Source organism: Trichophyton benhamiae, assembly GCF_000151125.1.
Source record: "Trichophyton benhamiae CBS 112371 chromosome Unknown contig01989.5, whole genome shotgun sequence".
NCBI lineage: Eukaryota > Fungi > Ascomycota > Eurotiomycetes > Onygenales > Arthrodermataceae > Trichophyton > Trichophyton benhamiae.
Window position 1 is genome coordinate 1,385,200 of NW_003315112.1, and position 20,609 is coordinate 1,405,808.

The 20,609-nt window shown below is 48.1% G+C and overlaps 7 protein-coding genes across 7 annotated transcripts; 3 read left to right on the plus strand and 4 right to left on the minus strand.

Annotated features, from left to right (window-relative positions):
• Positions 1-721: 721 nt before the first annotated feature.
• ARB_05197 (transcriptional corepressor of histone genes (Hir3), putative) lies at positions 722-7,028 on the plus strand (the record flags this gene model as incomplete). The annotated part of the gene is made up of 5 exons (XM_003016857.1): positions 722-4,998; positions 5,100-5,280; positions 5,337-5,492; positions 5,551-5,850; positions 5,904-7,028. The coding sequence occupies 5 exons, from the start codon at positions 722-724 to the stop codon at positions 7,026-7,028; spliced, it is 6,039 nt and encodes a 2,012-aa protein (XP_003016903.1).
• A 359-nt stretch (positions 7,029-7,387) lies between these two features.
• Positions 7,388-10,082, minus strand: ARB_05198 (uncharacterized protein; the record flags this gene model as incomplete). Its single annotated transcript, XM_003016858.1, has 6 exons — positions 7,388-7,689; positions 7,775-7,835; positions 7,887-8,426; positions 8,482-8,609; positions 8,665-9,682; positions 9,741-10,082. The coding sequence occupies 6 exons, from the start codon at positions 10,080-10,082 to the stop codon at positions 7,388-7,390; spliced, it is 2,391 nt and encodes a 796-aa protein (XP_003016904.1).
• A 343-nt stretch (positions 10,083-10,425) lies between these two features.
• Positions 10,426-11,676, minus strand: ARB_05199 (uncharacterized protein; the record flags this gene model as incomplete). Its single annotated transcript, XM_003016859.1, has 4 exons — positions 10,426-11,055; positions 11,115-11,174; positions 11,226-11,394; positions 11,456-11,676. The coding sequence occupies 4 exons, from the start codon at positions 11,674-11,676 to the stop codon at positions 10,426-10,428; spliced, it is 1,080 nt and encodes a 359-aa protein (XP_003016905.1).
• Positions 11,677-12,439: 763 nt separating this feature from the next.
• ARB_05200 (uncharacterized protein) lies at positions 12,440-13,024 on the plus strand (the record flags this gene model as incomplete). The annotated part of the gene is made up of 1 exon (XM_003016860.1): positions 12,440-13,024. The coding sequence occupies one exon, from the start codon at positions 12,440-12,442 to the stop codon at positions 13,022-13,024; it is 585 nt and encodes a 194-aa protein (XP_003016906.1).
• A 211-nt stretch (positions 13,025-13,235) lies between these two features.
• On the minus strand, positions 13,236-15,403 carry ARB_05201 (uncharacterized protein; the record flags this gene model as incomplete). Its single annotated transcript, XM_003016861.1, has 5 exons — positions 13,236-13,322; positions 13,396-14,012; positions 14,096-14,961; positions 15,032-15,098; positions 15,295-15,403. 5 exons carry the CDS (start codon positions 15,401-15,403, stop codon positions 13,236-13,238), a joined length of 1,746 nt encoding a protein of 581 aa, XP_003016907.1.
• Positions 15,404-16,840: 1,437 nt separating this feature from the next.
• Positions 16,841-18,501, minus strand: ARB_05202 (Zn-dependent hydrolase/oxidoreductase family protein, putative; the record flags this gene model as incomplete). The annotated part of the gene is made up of 2 exons (XM_003016862.1): positions 16,841-18,083; positions 18,272-18,501. The coding sequence occupies 2 exons, from the start codon at positions 18,499-18,501 to the stop codon at positions 16,841-16,843; spliced, it is 1,473 nt and encodes a 490-aa protein (XP_003016908.1).
• Positions 18,502-18,960: 459 nt separating this feature from the next.
• On the plus strand, positions 18,961-20,536 carry ARB_05203 (uncharacterized protein; the record flags this gene model as incomplete). Its single annotated transcript, XM_003016863.1, has 2 exons — positions 18,961-19,134; positions 19,202-20,536. 2 exons carry the CDS (start codon positions 18,961-18,963, stop codon positions 20,534-20,536), a joined length of 1,509 nt encoding a protein of 502 aa, XP_003016909.1.
• Between the last annotated feature and the right edge of the window lie 73 nt (positions 20,537-20,609).

The window sequence follows — 20,609 nt, forward strand, 5'->3', positions numbered from 1 at the left end:
GCGGGCATCTATGGACGAGTAGAGCGCATCGTCTTCCTCGATAAGCCTGTCTCATGCAATTCCCGTTAGCATACAGTCAACAAAACCCATCTGTAGCAGCCCCAATCATGGCATTATCACGAGTGATAGCTCAACGCATGCCGGCTGGCCAACACTTACTCTGGAACAGCTGGCGAAACCATAGTCACTAGTCGCCCACCCCTAAAAGAGCAGCTCTAGGTGTAGGCAAAAGAAAGACAGGAGAAGCGCTTGAATAGCAGAATTGGATGCCTCTTCTCTTCGAGCAGTGACTTAATCAAACGGCATAGTGAAGCCGGCCGGGCAGGATGGCGCTGTTGGGAGGTCGTTGTTGGTTGTTGTCCGCTGGCCAGTTAGTTCATATTTACTTCCCTGCAGGCGAGCGAAGAGGCGGTGCTTTTTTTCCTTTACTTACGTTAACTTACGCATCCACGCATCTCGCGCCATGCCCGATCGGGAAGTTCGCGACCTCCCAGCTTCATCTTCGCCCGTCGCAGGCCTGCGCTTCTACAAGCCAACAACCGCCGCCAACAGCTTCGAACGAGGGCGATTTCCAGTGGTAGGAGAGTAGAAGACGGCCTGATTGTCTCTGGCCAGCTTCTTCATCGGCGTTTGGCTCGTATTTGCTCCTATTTTATACCCTTGGAGGCCCCGGGCTGGACCCTATTATATATCAGTGGACTCTCACAGGGCAAAACCGACCATGTCTACCTTTGCAGCCCTGAACATAGAGGCCGATGACTCTCCGGAGGAAGAGATCGATGACACTCGCGAGATCCAGATAGAAGAGGCCCTCAAGCTATACCAGACTGCCCTCAAACTCCACTCGCTGGGGCCAAAGCACTACAAGGAAGCCGCAGAAGCTTATGACGCGCTCTTCAAGTCAGAGATATTCAAGCTCCCGCAATACACAGATCTCGGAGCAGACGTATCAGACGATGGTTTCATAGAAGAAGTTGACGAGCCGTCGGCCGTCTCGGTTGCTGCCGTGGATGAGACCGAGACCGCTGCCAGTGCGCTGCCGCAAACTCTTTACCTGTCATACAAGAATTACGGCCAATTCTTGCTGGACACTGTTCGACATGCATGGGAGCAAGGCGGAGACATAGCTGATACCACTCCTTCCACTGAATCAGCCATCAGACACTTTGCGGACGCCCTGGAGCGCGATGATACTGATCTTGAGCTGTGGCGCAAGTGTGGTAGGGTTGGGGATGCCCTCAGAAGTCACCGCATCTCGAGATTCTGCCTGGAGAGCGTTTTTGAAGGGAACGGGGATGGTATCGACGATGGATTTGAACAGCTAGGCATTGAGCAAGCCGGTGCTGTGGGCGATCTACGGAAGTTTTTCACTGCTCTACACGACCCCTTATCACTCGCACAGCTGCCGCAGAAACAACCAAGGAAAGCTCTGCTTAATTTTTTGCAGCGGCAGATAGATCCATTTCCGTACCTCCCTTCCGCCTTGAAGCAGCTGAACGGGGGTTCTATATCCTGTGCACTCGCTCTTCCTAAAATTAAACGCCTTACTGTCACCCCTTCCGCCAACTCCTGGGCTGCTCTAGGTGAAAAGCTCCTTGAGCTTCTAAGCAAGGATGACTCTGATCAGGGCACAGCCGAAGTACAGGGGAACCTGCAAATTTGTCTAGCAGACTCGGATGTCACGATGGCATCTCCTGCGGCCACTCTCCCAATCATCCAGGGCCGAAGACCATCCAAGCACAAAAGCTCTACTTCCACCGATATGGGCGAAGCAGAATCAAAACCTAAAGCGAGCACTGAAGAAGCTACTGCTAAAGATACTGAAATGAAGGACTCCGCCCAAGCCGATGAAAAACCAGAACCCAAGGGTAATGGTGAAGTGAATGGAAATACTGGCGAAGATGCTCAAGATGATACAGCCAAAGAAAATGAAGATGAAAATACCGTTGACAAAGACAAAGAGGAAGGTGAAAAATCGAATGAGCCCACGGATGATATAGAACCAAGGCCTGGTCCCCAGACAAGAAAGCGCTCTTCAGCCTCAATAGTCAATGAAGAACCAACAGACGGAGTAAGGACAAAGAGCAAGCGTATCAGGGCGCGAGAGTCGATTGCCGACACACAGGCACAGCCAGAGGAAGTGATTTTTGACCAGACAAGGTACTTCGAAGATAGGCTCGAGATCTATACCCACGCCGATGAGTGGATGTTTAGCACCGCCAACGATCTTCTGTCAAAGTTCGGCGTTGAGGAGCTTGGAAGTATCGATCAAATAAAGCAGATGCTCGCTTCTACTGAATCTGATCAAGACACCACGGAGATCACTCCTGAAACCTTGGCCGTACGTGACTTGAGGTACATAGTTGAGAACTGGAGTGATGCCTTTGGAAAAATAGCATTGCACAGTGATATATTTGCAGATACCCAGGATGGCTTAAAGGGCGTGAGGAAATCCGGTCTCAGTGTTTTCCTTGAACACTCCAAACAAGTTGGCGCAAAGGCAGAACAAGAGGTAGATTTGGTTGACAATGAAAGTTTGGAGCAGTTTGCAGAAAGCGTCAATAGCAGCAATCTAACTATACAGGAGGTTGCTTTCAAGTGGCTTGAGAAGTATCTCAAACCCGACCTACAATCTCTCGGACACGACATATCCACTGTCACGGACTCTAGCTATGCAACGCAACGGATGCCGCAAAACACTCGGGACACCCTTACCCAGATATTGGTACGACTAGATGGATTTGTCTATGCCAGGATGAGAGAATTCGCCTTGAGCCTGGAGAAACGGATCCTTTCGCATGCGCACGAAACACCATACTCCTTCACGCCGGATGACCTTACCGCCGTGGAAATGTCACAAAGCATTTACGAGCTGCATCTGGATATATATGATTCGATTATCTGCCAGAAGGAAAAGGATCAGGAAGCGGCCGTTCTACAGCAGGATAGGCTTAACCGATGGAGGGCCCTTACGCGCGGTTACATCAGCTACTACCTCGACCTATGTGCCGTGGATAATCGACAGACTGCCATTGTTCTAAGACATCTATGGGCCACAACTTTCCACGAAAATATGCTAGATGACCAGGATAGGGAGTATGTTTTGGCATGCCTCGGTGATATTCGACGCGCTCTAGTATCGTTGGGGGACCCGGTTATCACACTGGCAAATAATACCACCATGCCAGAGATATCTACAACTGCAATTGACCAAGAGGTTTCTCGCCTTAAGGCTATGAGCTTCTTCACGGACATATTTGGCTCCGGAAAAGATGATCCTGTGCATCTAATTGAAACTATAGAGCCGGTCCTGGACCCGTCTGCAGTTCGGTATACCGACGAAAATGGCAACGTATCTGAAAATATCGAGCCTTCAACAACCGTGCAGAATTTGATAGAGTTCCTTAACCAAGGTGATGCGACTCTCAAGCTGTTTCTCTGGCGCCGTCTTCGCGAGGCATATGATTCCATCGATTATCCAACGAAAGTCGTCTCTTGCCACTTCCGGGCCCTGGAGACTGTTGTCCAGGAGCTGGGTCGCCCAGCTCGCATGGATTTTCCTGTATATGAGAGGCGATCTAGCCTGCTGAAGTGGCTAAAACTAGCGGATGATATACTTACCAGTGTCATGAGGAGGGTAGTTAACAACTCCGAGGTTTCTTTCGAGTGTTTCGACTGGGCCCACCTGCAAATGTCCATGTCTTCCCTTGCTCGTCTTTCGAGGATCCTTCAATCTTTCGCCTTTTACGAGGATGGGGTTCGTGTTGGCCAAATAACGCCGGCTGACGTTCGCCCTGCTTCAACTGCAAAGTCCCTGGAACAGTTCAAAGAAAAGTTACGCGGCTTATTTGTGAAGATATGGATGGTGCAGTATGCACTTTTAAGAGAAGGTATTGGTCAGAACAAAGACTTGTTTGATACCCCCTTGGATGACCGCATACACTTCTTACGGTCTGTTCACAACGCGCTCGGGCTTCGGTCATATTGCAAATACCCGAAGAATCTATTCGTTAAACTTATGAGGGATGAACTCTTGACATTAGAAACTGATGACGTCTACGAAGATGACCTTGCGCAAGTGCTGTACGACTTATACAAGTTCAAATTCTCACCTCACCTGGACGTTTCGTTTGAACATGGCTGTCCATATGAGCCTCTCGATCAAGAAATAGCTCTGAAGTTAGTTGACTTTACTATTTCTCAGACGAAGCGGATGGATATCAAAGATTATTTGAAATCGGATCTAAAAACGACTGTCGACGCGCTACAAAGGCAAATAGGACTGATGGGCAAGTCAGAGGTATCCACTCCTCTCAACAAGAGAATCCTGTCTAGATTTTTGAAAACCCCAATAAACCCCCTGGATCTTTTCCGTTGTGTACAAGGTATCACTGGACTGTCTATGATCCCCGTATATTCCAGGAGTGCCGAACTTGCTGATAAAGGCTGGTTCACCTTCCTGGGTTCCGCGGCGCTCGCCAAGTTCCGGTCTTTGAAGAAAATAGGTCCCACTCCAACAGATGACCTAGATCTCGCTGCTACTCTATTCCGCCATGATCTGGAACATGGAAAGGATCGGTGGGAAACATGGTATCAACTTGCTCAAGTATATGATCTACGACTTGAAGAAGACGTCGCTTGGTCTGCAGAAAAGCTCAACAACGACAGAGAGGATCTTGCAACTATAGAGCGCAGAGCTATTCACGCGTATTCTATGGCTGTTGCAACTGCTGTCCAAACAGGTGATTTGAAGCCCAGCGAAAAGAAGCAAGTTTCCGATTTATATGCGGAATTTGGCCTTCGAATCTATGCATCTACAAGAGAGCCGTTATCAATGGGTGCATTTGATGTGTCTCCATTCATGAGACACTTCAGCAGTGATGCAGATCAGAGGATGTACGAGGGAAAGCCGTTCAGTGCTATGAAACCGTTTTCTGCATGGTACTTTGCGAGCTTTCTCTTCCACAAAGCAACTAAGGAAAATCCGATGAACTGGAGGTAAGTCTTGGTTCCATGTATCCCTTGGATGGTGCTGTGCTGATGATTTGCCCTAGAAACCACTTTATGTTCAGCAAGTGTCTGTGGAAAATGTATTGCAGTAATGACCCGCTCAAGGAACGATACAAAACCATCGAACCGTCGGATATCCTGGACTCTTTGACAGACGCCATTGATGCTCTCCCGAAAAAGAAAGATGGCCGAGCGTCAGAGCCGATTCTGGAACCCCATTTCAAACTTGTTTCAATCACACATAAACTTGTGCGACGAGGTGATCTCAATGTAAGTGGGACATAATTCCAGGTACTAAATAATTACATGGACTAATAATGCAACAGCCGAAGGAAGCTAGCGAAAAACTACTTGCTACCCCGTGGGCTAAAGGGTTATCACCAGCTACAGACTTGGAATCCTGGAAACCATTCATCCTGGGGGTTCTTAAACAGCTTCAAAATGCTGATAAGTCCAATTGGCATCATCGTATTGTTTTAAGGGTTTGTATTCATATCCGGTTTGGTCATATTAGGTCACGCTGCTAATCTTGCTATATAGGCTGCCCATATAATATACGATGACTCGAAAGACAAGGAGGCCGCAATTGCGGCAAAAAACGACCTTACCCAGCATATCTTCACGAAGACTATGACCGTACAAGTCTGGCGGCCAGAAAACGAGAGAGCCGGAAGACATTTCGTCTATACTACCCGATATGTTTACTTTTTCGTTCAGCTTCTGGATCAGCTTGATGATCGTGCAAACCTGGATATGTTAGTCCGTCGCGTGAGACGAAAAGTCAATGATTATTTGAACTTTCCCAAGCTTTGGGAGGATACGTGCATTACGTATATAAAGGTAAACATATAAGCCCAGCGTATTTGTGATCAGGCTGGCTAATGAGTATGCAGTTGCTTCGACGTATAGGTAACATACCAGAGGGAAAGGAAGACGCCGTCTTCAAGGGTGTTAGCCTCGATGACTTTACTCTCTACTCTGGCCGTTTGGATGCCTGGTGTCAAAATCCAGCTAAGGAGGAGATACCGACAATAGAACTGTTGCGAGATGCCGTGGAGCTGAAAAAGTTGAACGGAACCGTTATCAAGTCAGGAATGTTTGACGATCTCGTTGCTGATATATATGCCCAGCTATATGAGAAAACGCTGCCACAGTTTGTCGAGCAAGTTGCTGGAGAGGAAAATCGGGAGCGAATGAAGGTAGACCACTTGCTTATGGCGGGTGATTCTGGTGATGGGGCGGAAACACCTCCAGCGACAACTTCTGCGCAAGCACCAGCGCCTAGACCTCGGGCAAAGGGGGTGACTAGAAAAGAAGTGCAGAAAAAGGCTGATGCTATTGCTGCCAAAGCCCCACGCCCTGCACCTAAACCTGCAAAGGCTGTTGAGGACGAGGCCAAGCAAACCCAGGCAGAGCGTCAGACGGCGGAGGAGCAAACCGACAACGGTCCTGCTACCGAAGCTGCTCTTGATGAAAACAAGGAGGAGAAAGGTAAAGAAGATGCCAACGCAGATGATAAGGATGAGAACGACGGAGTAGAAAAAGAGGATGAAAATAATGAGGAAGAAAAGGAGGAAGAAAATAACGAAGAAGAGGAGAGGGAAGGGGAAGAGAATGAAGAAGAAGACGAAAAAGAAGGTGAAGATAACGAGGAGGAGAAGGAAGACAACCCTGAGGAAGAGGATAAAGAGGGAGAAAATATTGAGGATAAGGACGCGTCTGGTCCTGATCCCAGTATACATGATACCACGGAAGAAGAGAGTGGGCTCAGTGAACTTGAGACTGAAGCAGGTTCAGGGGACACTTTGAAGCCGTCTAGTCCTATATTCCAGCACCTCCTCAGGGCCCGCATGCTCTCCCCAAAAGCAGGGTCGGAGTTATCAACTGTCACCAGCGGTGAAGGCGGGGATAATGATTCGATCCCCGCTCCATCTATACAGGATACCAAGATGGAGATAGACGGGGAGGCTGAGGCTGGAGATGATGGATCTGACACAGAGGAGTTACCAGAAGATTGACGGTAGCCCGTTTTCACAAACTGTATTATATACTTCCTGATGACTTTCTGCTTTTTTGTCACTCGGATCAACAAGGCGTTCTTCATATATACGATCATTCATATACTGAGCTCCTTTGTAGCATATATTTTATAGCATTACCATTGTTAAATAAATATCAGTATATTTGATATCAATTATTAGAGGTTCTGCAGTTAATATTATCCACAGAAGCCCGATACAACCGCATAGAAGTGCCCCCGCATTTATCGATATTTCCAAGAACCCATATTAAAATCTGGTACAGCTGTTAAGGGAATATACATGAAACAAACAGGGAATCGTAAATCGTAAAGTGTCCACCCAAGGAAACCCTAGGTTCAATCATATGCGCCTTCGGGAGCTAGATCCCACTGTCTGGTAGTTAACTTTTTCGGTTTTCCAGACTGTGCAAGTGGGCTGGACTTGATATTGAACTTCTTCATGTCGAGCTGGGTATTCTCAGTGTCACTTTCATTAGCGGGTATGAAGCTGTAATCTGTGGAATCAAATCGACCGGGTATAGTGTTTTTCTTGGATCTAGTTTTTTTTGTTGGAGATCTAGAATGGAGTTCTCTTTCCAGTTGCTCTATTTTGCGTCGTAATGCATCATTTTCAGATTCTAAGTCGTTTATTCTTTCGGCTGAATCGGGAGCAGGATCTTCGTGTACTTGGGGGTGTCAGCTCTGGTTCCGGTGCTGATATAACTGAGCTTGATATGCACTTACTCTTAATACCTCGGGAAAGGATGTCGATCTTCATATCTAGGTGGTTCTCATTTCGAGAAGTCTAGAGCGAACATTAGTATGGGTTGGTACAAGCAGGAAACTGGATAATTACCTCTTCATCCAAGGCAGCTTGCCACCGTCGTTTCTCTTCGTCCATACGTTCTTCCATCTCGGCCCAACATTCTTCTCGAATATCTTGTTCGATGACTAGACATCGCTCTTCAGCAGCTTTGAGCTTGAACTCTGCTTCAATCCTCAGGGCTTGTTCCTCAGAGAATCTGACAGCAAGTGCTTCATATTCATCACTTATCTGCGCAATTTCCAAGGCCGCGAGTTCTAGCTGGTCTGCATAAGCGGCTTGAGCCTTACTTGAGGCACCAGGGCCGGGCTTTGGTGTAGCTGAGCTAGGGGGAGCAGATAGTATCGTGCTGGTTATAGATGGAATTCTTGGAACAGTAACCTCTCTAGCGAGAGCGGAGTATCGTAACATCTGAGAGGTTGCGTTGAAATCACCTAGGGGGTCGGCCATTACCAGCATGACGGCCCTTTGGGAATTCCTTGGATGTGAATTTGACGATGCATTGTTTGGTGACGGGAAGGAATTTGAAAACAGGAGCTCTGTGAGTTTACACTGCCTGAATGGTACGAGGGCCTATTAATTCCAAAATTAGATGAACTCCATGCAAGTATATAGAATCGAAACGCACCTTATTACCATCCTGGAGATCTGACTGCATCTGTAGACATTGCCCAAGATACATCAGACTCTCGTTAATTTTACCAGCTTCCGCAAGCGTGGCTCCGGCAGTTTTTGCGTTTCTTGCTCGCTCAGAACCTTATATCGGCTGTTAGTATATCTGTATCCTCGTCCGTAAAAGGTAGTAACTTACCCGCAAGATCAACAATGGTAAATGTATGTCCGGCCCATGATTCGTAACCATATCTCCTATCCACGACCTTCTTTTTGACTTCAACGCAGAAGAACCCGTGGCTTCTAGAGCTGACGCTGTTGCTTCCCGTGCCTGTAACTCTTCGCTCAGTCAATCCGGTCTCAAGGACCATCAGGGCTTCCTCATATGTTGAGCAAACAACTTTCCGTAACCCGGCAACGACTTTACGATCTGTTGAGCCTTCGGTTGATTTGAAAAGCAATGGTCGTCGACGGTCTTTCTGGTTATTTGCAGCTCGCGTTCCGTTAACTTGGCTGGCTGGAGAGAGGAGGTCGAAGATTCGGTCGTTATACACTTCGTACATCGACACAAGGACAACATGCTCATCGGTTTCAGGGACGGAGATTTCAATGCCACTTGTATCAGGGTCTTGGGGTAAGATGCTAACTCGAGGGAGGTGGGGGCGACGCGAGCTTGTTCCTATGAATGAATCCTTGAGATGCCGTTTAGTAACATTCTTTGATGTGTTGCTGTGATTTCTGTTCCAAAAGGGCAATTGAGAGGGAAGCTTTGGTGATGTGCATGGGCTCCAAGTTGTGTTTTGATTATTATCGGACTTATAGGTTGGAAGCTGAGGGATAAAGGGGTATATATGTGCTTTTTGGTGTATTTGTTCAAGTGCTGAATGAGATAAAGCCGATGTATGTACATTCTTCCCCAATAATGCTGAGATGCCGAGTTGGGATGAATGGCCTACCATGGGCGTCTGAGACCTGGACATTGGTGTCTGCGCTCTTGAGATCCGTCCTCGATCTCCGTCACCATAGATCATCTCAAGAAAGTGGTCTGCAGCGTAAATCTGGGCTTCTGACGGATCTGATGCTGCAACGGAATCGAGGAGAGGATTCTCTGCTTCATCGTCCGGAACTTGTATGGTTTTTTCGAGAGACCTAAAGATGATATCAAGAGACATCTGTGTTATACCTCTCTGCGTCTTGGATCCTAGGATCGTGTGGCTCTATATAGACATGCCATCAATATCAAAATCGCTAGTTCAGGAACCTGTTGCAGCCTACCTTCCCACTTCCTGTGACTCCCAGCGTCGCCACCAGGCTATCCCTGTTTTCCAAAAGCACGGCATTAATCAATGATGGCATGCCAGACTCCTGAAAGACGTCGAGCTGTGTAGCTTCTTCCTCGAACACTTTGGTGAATGCGAATTTCTCGACGGCCCGTTTTCTCGCATCATTCGGCGGCTGGACTGTGATGTGAGTTGGGAACGGCTCATCGCCCTCGGGAGGCTCAATGGACAAAAAGGGCTCTTGTTTTGCATCATGTTTGTTCTGGATCGGCGGGCGTAGTCGCAGATAGACCTGGAACAGCGACGTTTGTCCGCTCGAAGACTTCGGCCGCTCCATCGCTGTATATATGTAATTTCCAGTCGACCTAGGTGTCTGCTGTCCGTTTCTTTTTCCCCTTCCTTTTGCTTTTCTGAGGCGACTCGATCTCGACCGTTAAAAGTTGCTTTGGTAGTTGTGAGTTATCAAAAAGTTGGCGCTGGCAGAGCGACTTTTGAGCCGCCTCAAAAACACTAGCGGTTGCCGGGGCAACGCGAGAGCGATAAGCGCGGGAATAGCCGCGGTGGTGTATAAAAATTAGGATTTATACCAGCTAGAACATACATAGTTGATTAAACTAATATAACACTTACAACACGGCAGACGTGGAAATAAGAGGAGGGGGAGCCTGCTGCGGGGCTTCTTAGGTAGCAGCAGCTTTTGTGCGTGACACTCTTCCGCTCGTTCGACGGGATGCTGCATCCTTGTCAGCCGCCTTTTTCGGTGCCTTTGCAGCTGGCTTCTTCTCTTTCTTCTCTTTCGCTTCTTCTTTTTTGGTATCTTTCTTCTTCTCGGTCTCTTTCTTCTCCTTCTCCTTGGTATCCTTCTTCGCCGTCTTTTTCTCTTTGGCGTCTTTGGTATCGTCTTTCCTCGCCTTCGCCTTCGTCTCCTTCGCCTCTTCCTTCTTCGCTTTTCCCTTAGCCTTCTCCTTGGGCTTCTTTTCCTCCTTTTCTTTCTTCTCTTTGGCAGTAGTCGCCTTCTTCTCCTTCTCCTCCTTGGCCTTGGACTTTTTAGGCTTCTTTTCCTCAACTTCCTCGTCTTTGGCTTCTTCCTCTACCTCGGGCTCTTTGCTGTCCTCTGATTTAGTCTTATTTGCCTTGGTCTTCTTTGCACCAGCTTTGGCACTCGTTTTGGCCTTTTTAGTGGCTGGCTCCTCGGCCTCGTCAGCTTCATCAGTCTTCCTCTTGCCTTTTTGTTGCTTGGGTGCCTTTTTGGTCTTGCCACTCTTCTTTTTATCATCCTCGTCCTCGTCGTCGTCTTCATCCTTCTGATTCTACTCCAGAGTAAGTATATGTATATATCTAGATAAGTGTAGGATATAATGATGCCTACCTTCTTCTTGGACGCTCTCACTCGAAACCCGACCTTTCCAGGGCGGTTCATCTCCACATCCTATAATAACACGTCATTAAAGAAAACTTATACGGCGAATGACGAACATACACCCTTCCAGTCCTCATCATCGACATGGCCTTGTTCGACGGCATCGGCGATTTTCTTCTGGCTGTCGGCTGGGATCTCATCGTAGCCATCCAGAAGCGTCATGTCACGGTCTCCATTCTCATCAACAATCTCCTGGATACTCGCAATTTGCCTTGGAGTCACACACCCCCTAGTATCACGAATCAGTATTCGCGCGATGACCAAACACGACAGTAGATAGCACAACTTACCAGTGCTTCCACGCCCAGCTTTGGAACTGCTCGGTGTCAACGAATGTGCCTAGTCTAAGCTCTCCCTTAAGGATCTTCTCCTTTTTCTCCTGACACTCTTTATTCTTGCAGCCAGCCCTGCCAGTACTGGCCAGCTCTAGTCGTGCTTCGATGTTAGTATAGCTCTTGCGGGTCGCGTCACGGCGCGTCGTATACAACTCGAGAACAAGCAGCTCAAGCATCCAGAAAGTAACGGTATAAATCTACTCACCAATACGATAGGTTGGCATACTGATCTACCAGTCCGAAGGCACAATACGATTGCAGGCCGTGATGATGTCAAGCGTGAGAAGTTGAAAGACTGCGACGTTGCTTTCTTTCGTGGTCTGCGACCAACATTTAGGGCTCGACGGATGTATAGCAGCAACCCTTGCGATTATTACGCACGCTCGCCTATTCAATGTCGGGTATTTGGACGCATGAACAGGGCTTTATTTAGAATATTTGACACTTGGAATTGTTCAGTAAAGCATCAGTGGCTTGTAGGAATACGCCTGTGATGGTTGCTCTGCAGTAGAAGGTTAATACACCATAACTACGCATCTCTCTTGCTCCCGAGGAAGACTGCAAATAATTTCACGGCATCTAGTCCGAATTTTACGTGATTTCACTATCAAACTTATCGTAATCTGATTCACTTCATGTTTAATCAAAATATTCAATTTACAAACTGCGTACTGATATTTTGTTAAAATATATCACGTGACCTGCGATTTTGGCCTTTGAAGACGTTGAAAAGAAGAAGAAAAAGATTCAACTTCAACTTTGACGAGCTTCAGCTTTCTTCTTCAACGCAGGATGCGGCAGGCAGTTTACACGGACGGTTCCGAGCTATTTCACGTATCCATTTGTTAAGGCGAATATAAGATACACTTGGGCATATACACATACTAGGAGATACCAAACCCATAGCCTGTCAAACGACCACTATTGGGCATCACCACGATGTCAGAGCCGATCCCAGAATCCATTCCCACAAGTCAAGATCCCCGAAGCAAACGCCCCACGAAACGGCGGGCCCTTACCCCCCTCTCTGAGCAAGCACAGGAGATAAAAACGCTGTTTAAAGACCCCTCAAAAGAAATCAGGTTACCGGAACCATCGAAACCAAAGACCCTTGCTCCGCCGCCGGAAATAATAGCGAATGTCCAGGGATCCTCCGCGGGAGCTGGATCAGGAGAGTTCCATGTCTACAAGGCTAGTAGGAGACGGGAGTATGAACGGATAAAGCTTATGGAGGAGGAGCTGAAAAAGGAGAAGGACGATATCGAATTCAATAAAGCGAGGGAAGAAGCTAAGCGGAAGGATGAAGAGAAGACAGAGAAGAATAGGAGGAAAAGAGAGAAGAGAAAGAAAGGCAAGGGGAAGAAGGGAAAGAGTGGTGGTGATGATGATGGTGGAGGAAACGATGCTACTGATGCGGCTGTCAAGGGACGTGCTACGAATGGGGATGCTACTGTGTCGGGGACCAAGGAAGACGGACATGACAACGGCGAGGTTCCCGGCGTTATTATCCATGATGAGGATTGATACGCGGGTCTAGACGGGTGATGCTGTACTATAAAGAGATGATATGATACCCAGGCGAATTTTAGTTTTTGATATGACACGGCCATGCACACATGCATGCGGCCAATTGATTTCTCTATTCCGTTTAATTTTTTTTCCCTTGCATTATGTATTGACGGCGATTTTATGTGCCAGATCGACATATCCCAATCATGAAAATACTCCAGACCGTTTATTCTTCACCGCCTCCCATGTTGGCAGCTTGGTTTAGGGATTTAGCGCTGCAGATATCATCAACACGCAGTAGCAGGCATGCAGACTAACAGAAAAGAAATGTACGTTAGCAACCTATGTAAAAACTAGGGGAAATGGTAAGAAAGGTAAAAAAATACCTCAATAGCGGTCTTGACACTCTGCAGTTTGACGGCTTCGGGCTCCCATACGCCATACTCCTTCATGTCAACAAGCTTTCCGGTATCACCGTCGATACCCCAAGTGCTGCGGCCTTCGACATGCTTGGCTCTCAAAGCAGTGAGGACCTGGATTGGGTTGGCACCGGAGTTCTGGACTAGAGTTCGCGGTATGACTTCCATTGCATCGGCGACGGCCTTGTACGGCCATTGCTGGACACCTTCGACCGACTTGGCTAGGTTAGCAAGCTTGACGGAGACGGCCATCTCAGTGGCACCTCCACCAGGGGATAGGCGAGGATGGTAAATAACGTTTCTGGCCACGGACATGGCATCTTGAAGGTTTCGCTCAACCTCGTTAAGGATATCCTTGGATGGACCTCTGAGGATGATGCTGCAGGCTTTCGGGTTCTTGCACTTTCTGAGGAACGAGAAGTATTCATCGCCGATCTTTTCAATTTCGAAGAGACCGCACTGGGTTCCAACATCGGATTCCTGTAGGTCATCCACACGGTTGACGATGGTAGCTCCAGTAGCACGGGCAATTCGATTGTTGTCCATCTTTCGCACACGTCGAAGGGCAGTGATATTCTGCTTAACTAGGAAATGTTGCGCCAGATCTAGGAGAAGTTAGTCACGTCAAAGCCGGGGTCAATCCAATTACAGAGGTAGAATATCATACCGGAGACACCCTTCTCAGTGATGACCAAGTCAGGCTTAAGAGCAATGATGGCATCACACATGCGCTTGACCTGCTCTTCTTCGATCTGTAGAATCTTATTCCAATCGTCCTCTTTGCTGACTTCAATGTTGGTCTGGGATTCTCCCTTCTTATACTCCAAAGGACAGTCAAGAAGGATGATTCTTGGGTTTTCTATCCTTCTTCGCATCTTGGGATGGGTTATATCCTTATTGATAATGACACCATCTATAACCTCACTGTCTTCGATCTGGCCGCCGGGGATTTTCTCGACACGCGCATATCGTTTAATATCAACTTCCTTTCTACCACTGCCGTTATCAAGAGATACGGTTCGCACTGCCTTCAAAGCTAGGCCGCACATGAGTTCTGACCAGCGAGAGACGAATTTGGTTCCGATCGATGACTGTATCAGACTGTACATGGCCTTGTCATCGTCCACTTCGACAGGGAGGGATATTTCCTCGATTATGGCAAGAGCGTCGGAAAGGGCTCGCTTGAAGGCAGAGATTATGAGAACAGGGTGGATGTTGCGTTCGAGCTGGGGAAGCGCATGCGCCAGAATTTCTCCGGCTACAAAGAGTATAGTAGTTAGTACAGTCCCAAAGATCATAACAGATACACTAAAAAAGGACACACCGAGAACAATGACAGTCGTAGTTCCATCGCCAACTTCTTCATCTTGTGTCCGGCTCAGCTCGATCATGCTTTTTGCGGCGGGGTGAGCAACTTCAATCTCTCGAAGGATTGCATGGCCATCATTGGTCAAAACAATTCCGCCCATGGGATCAAGAAGCATCTTAAGCATGGCTTTCGGACCCAGACATGATCGGATAATATCAGCAACGCTACATATCCCCCCTTTCGTTTAGTAACCATATCATCGTAGATAGAGGGGTTCGCGGCAGGCTTCCTCACGTTTTGGCAGCTGCGATATTTGACATCTGTGCCTTTCGGCCAATCTGTCTCCCTTCATTCTGGGTATCTGGAGCCTGATATTAGCAACGGTACGAGAGAAAGTAGGCTGCAGGCAGAAGCCCGGGAGTATTTGGACCTACTCATAACAACCACAGGGGCCTGCATCTTGGGCAACGGCGAGCTCGATTATAAAAGAATAACAGTATAAAGGGAGTCCCAGGCGGAACAAATGAACAAATAAACAGGGCTCGGCCACAAGACACCTCCCACAGCGCAGATATCTAGACGTGCCGGAGCTTTCTTCTTGGTCTTCCTGTTCTTCTTCTCTGATATCAACTTTCGACTTTCGCTTTTTGCATAGAAAAGCTTCATGTGGGAGAGATCCCGCACTAGACCCAAAGAAGACTAGCGCATTTTACTCCAGCTTCGACATCAACAACATTTTGATTCTTTGCTAGATGATGACAGGAATACGTCTTACAACAGGATTTTATATTTATACTTTTACATTATATATAATAAAAGGCCCAATACGTTCATCCTCCTCATGCGCTCGAGTTCGGCCTTAGGTTGAAAAGCGGTTAGAATGACTCTCAGGTTTCGTGGACGTGAGCGGCTAACTTACTGCTGGACCTCTTTTGAGGTCACTATTGACCCCCCTGGAAAGGGGTCAACCTTGGATGAGCTGATACATCCATCTAGGGCCAGTATCATTCTGGCAATGATTTCCTTGACATTATTCCATCGCCGGCTCGTCCTTCAGGTGAGGGACGAAGGACGAGCCGGCACACAATCACCTCCGAGGTTGTCCTCGGAGGGACCTCTTATCCAGGTGGATATATTCCCATAATTCTTTTATTGAACGGTACTTGGTCTTTCTATTATCCTGGCTTGTTAGTTGCGCAGTAATACTAGAGGAAAAACGCGACTATACGTACCTTTTCCCCCATGGTAGGGGGACCCATGCCCTCGGCTGGAAGTGTGTGTTTCCTATTAATTCTTCCGATCTTGTCGGTTTTCTGGAACCTCACGGCTCGGCCGGGGGCGCCGGGGGGGCACACCATTGTCGGTGCCCCCCGGCACCTCTCGTGATACGAGAGGTGATGCCCTTATTTCACCTCCAAAATTGGAGGTGATATCGATTTTTTCGATACCCAAATATAATGGAATCCGGAATATCAAGTTTTCCAACAAACTCTTGACAGAGGAAAACGTAATAAAGGGTGATATCTATCACCACCCTCCCCTTAGCCCGGCTGGTGTTTGGTCCGAGGTAAGGGGGGCCAAGGGGAGGGTAACGTCTGCAAATTGCTCCCCCCAATGGGGAGCGATATGAGGATATATTATCGTCGGTTATATTAATACCGAATACCGATATCGATACCCTTTATTCGCTTGTATGAGGAACAAGCGGGTTAGCAACGTCAACCATGGCTTCGAAGGAGCACGTTTCTTACCTGTCGTGTACATCTTATTGCAGCAATAGCAGATAATAATCCTGATAGGCAGGATATATACATAAGACAGCATATATATGTCTGGTGAAGAGGAGAGTATATGTATAAAAGAGTGTGGTTTCATTTGTGTAAAGAGTTGTTTGTTATGGACAGGAAGAAAAGAGAGAGAGGGAGGAGAAAGAGAAAGAAAAGAAGGACAAGAAGGAGAAGAAGGGGCTTTTATAAGGACATCCCACCTGAGGACGGGCGTCAAAACAAACATGCACACTATTCCAAACAGGGACGCTCGGCGGCGACAACAGGCTGTGAATGCCCAAAGGGGAAGGACACCTCTATATCAGATGGCCATCTCTTACTGTGCACGAGGCCTGTAAGGTACACTTCCACAGCAAGGGTCATAACCCCTTTTTTCGCGCAATTTCATCTTCAGCCACTCGGACCTGTTTTCGCAGAGAGACTGCGGGTCCACCGGTCCGCGAGCAGCGGTTTGAGGGTATCCTATGGTCTGGCCAATTCCAGTGATATTGAACTTGCCGCTTTCACACCCCCGTGCGACGCAAGCACGCTCAAAGTCGTCCTCAATTGCTCTGGACTCTTCGTTCGTGGTCCCCCAGGTGCCATAGCCTATGGCGAGGCCAAACTGGGCCCCCAAGTCCTCGAGCATCATTATCGCATCGGTGGGGTCGCAGTTCCTCCCGCTCCAGAGAGTACGGGGTTTATATCCGCCGATTGGGATGCATGCAAGATCTATACAAGGGCGTATGCTTCCGATGATCTTGCACAACTCCTGGGGACAGCGGTTATTGGTGTACGGACGTTTTGCAACCCTCGTGAAGAGTGGATCCGCGCCGGGCGGGACATCTTCTGGAGTCCGGTATCCAGTTGCCCTGGTTAGTGAAATGTTAGCATGTGTATAGTTACCATTGAGGATACGAGGTGCATACCCGCAGAAATAGACATTGCACATTTCCGACCGTATCAGCCAGGCAGCCCAGAGCCCCTTTGCCCTGCTCCCCGGGCCCATGGGGCTTTCATACTGGCAGGGAAGACACCATATAGTGGCATTCACGTCTTTGCGTTCTTCCCATCCAGCTTCCACAATCTGAGCGGTGTCCGATGCATTGGCGTATGGCAGGGACTGAAAGTCCACCTTCTCATACCAGTCAAGCTCGGTCACTGTATCGATACTATTCTCTCTGAACCAGTCCCCGCATCCTCTCGGGACAATAAACTGACAGAAGGGATGAATCTTATGGATCTTTTTTATCGTGCGATATGAAAAGTGCTGAGGGTGGCTGTTAGAAATCAAGACGATATCGATAAAGGGGATATCCTCGATCTTGCACGGCGGTGGATTGAGGCGGCGTTCCTTCACTCCTCGATACACACACGTATCTTCAAATACAGGGTCACAAAGGACAGTGAGGCCACTCCAATAGAACTCCATGTAAACACTCGAGTGTCCCATCCAGGTTGCGTAGATGTCATTCACTCTCGCGGTCCACCGAAAGTTCGGAAAGGTAACATCCACTGCAGGGATTTGGAACAGGCGCTTGAATCTTTCATGGAGTCTCCTGAACTGAGAGTTAGTTACCCTTTGATGACAAGTGGGATGGTTATGCGTGTCATATTTTTCTTACTGTAAGTGTGCCTCCGTGGTTTTTTTGTCCCTCTCGTCAATCTTTTCCATACGCCTTTGGAAAAGTTCTGAGCCTAGTGGCCTATTCGTTTATTAGCCTGACTAAACCCACAATATACATTTATCCAAAGAGAGAATACATACTCCCAGCTGTTTACGAATGCCTCGGTATCAGTGGTTGCATGAAGCTCATCTGTCTGGGGACAATGGTACTTGACCAGGGTAGCTTTATAGCAGTAGGAGTCGGTCGGTTCCCCTAATTCTGCAAGTTGCATATCGTGTTTCTTCTTAAGGTCCAAGCAGGCTTGGATCTTATCTTTGACCCTCTTGAATATACCCGAGGGCCTAACTTGAAGGTCAGTCTGAGGCGACATCTTTGTCACGCGTATTAATATCAAGCTCTAGTTGGTATCGTTATCCTTCTAGAGCAAGGGGTATCGTCTGATTTACGGCCTAGGATGGTTAAAGATTAGAATCATTTCAGCATTTCGGGGAAAGAACTCCCTTTTATATACTACAGCACTACGGATGTAAGTCGAATTCGTCATATCTAATTCCAATGGCTGTCAACACCGTCATTTCAATGTCGTTGACGATATCGACAAGTCAATGACATCAGTTTAAGTAAACATTCAAGATTACATCATCAACCTTATTTAAGCCGCACGGTGTTATTATTATCCGTAACTCACAAAGTTAAATTACATAAGCAGAGTCAAAGCAGCGACGGATATCAAAAAAAATAAAAAGTTGCGAGCTTCGATTCGGAGTTTGGATAACAAGAAGACGATTTGTCGCGATATGAGATAGGCTAGAGCTGTACGGGTACACATATGTTGGGAAAAGATGCTGCGGCAATTGCCTCCAGGTCAATGGAACCGAATGGGGCGGCTGCTGACCAGGCAAGTTCTGTGGCAGCAGCGAAGCTGAACTTGACAGCAGGAAATGCCATCCAGACGGATAAAGGGTTGTTTGCACAGCTTTCCGATAACCCCTTTTTCACAGCTGTAAGTGGTGTAGAAGTCGAATCTCGGCTAATATATACACTAATACTCATTTTTGCTCAATTGATAGGGATTTGGATTAGCAGGTTTAGGAGCAGGCCTCACACTTGCGCAGCGTGGAATTCGACATGGGGCTATACTTTTACGCAGACGGATGTTGGTTGACGTGGAGATTAGCATAAAGGACGACTCCTACCCGTGGTTTTTAAACTGGATGACGCTCTACCAACGCTCGCAACTTACGAATCAAGCTGCTCGAGGGCAGACGCAGACATCCTTTATGGATTCACTGCTGAACAAGCTCACACCCGGTATGCGTCACCTGTCCATACAAACCGAGAAGATCGAACACGCAAACGGGGCGATGCACACGCACTTCGCCCTCATACCGGGCCCGGGAAAACATATTCTCAGGTACAAGAACGCATTCATCTTTGTGAATCGCGTCCGAGAAGCCAAGTCGCGGGACCTGCAGACTGGGCGTCCATGGGAGACTGTGACCCTTACCACGCTATACTCGCAACGGCATATCTTCGAAGACTTGTTCAAAGAAGCACACGAGTACGCGGTGAAGACGCATGAAGGAAAGACTGTTATCTACAATTCCTGGGGAGCAGAGTGGCGCCAATTTTGTCAGCCTCGGCGCAAGAGACCATTGAGCTCGGTCATCTTGGATGCAGGAGTCAAGGAACGAATTGTGGCCGACGTAAAGGACTTTTTCTCAAGTGGAGCATGGTACCACGATCGTGGTATTCCTTACAGGCGAGGCTACCTGCTCCACGGCCCCCCGGGTACCGGCAAGAGCTCTTTCATCCAAGCGCTGGCTGGAGAACTAGACTACGATATCGCAGTACTCAACCTTAGTGAGAGAGGCCTGACGGACGATCGATTGAATCACCTGCTTACTATCATCCCGGCACGGACCCTGGTCCTACTTGAAGATGTGGATGCGGCCTTTAGCTCACGGCGCGTACAGTCCGACGAAGATGGATACCGGGGTGCGAACGTCACCTTCTCCGGTTTGCTCAATGCGCTCGACGGGGTTGCTAGTGCAGAGGAACGAATTATTTTCCTCACCACTAACCACGTCGATAGGCTGGACGAAGCTCTAGTGCGGCCCGGCCGAGTGGACATGACCGTTCGTCTTGGCGAAGCCACCAGATACCAAGTGTCTCAGCTCTGGGACAGGTTCTACGGCGAGCTCGACGAGTCTAGCGCGTACAAGAAGGAGTTCCTTGACCGGCTCACGGCGCTTGGTATTATTGAGGACGAAGATGGCCAGAAGCGAGACCGGGCTATGGGAACTAGCGCCGCCGCTCTCCAAGGCCTGTTCCTATATAACAAGGGAAACATGGATGGCGCTATCTCGATGATAGAAGGCCTGGTCAACCGTGACGCTGCATAGAAGCTCCCCCCTTCACGTGTACCATACTAGAAACTAGAAATATATATACTCAGTACGACCCCCCGTGCCACAC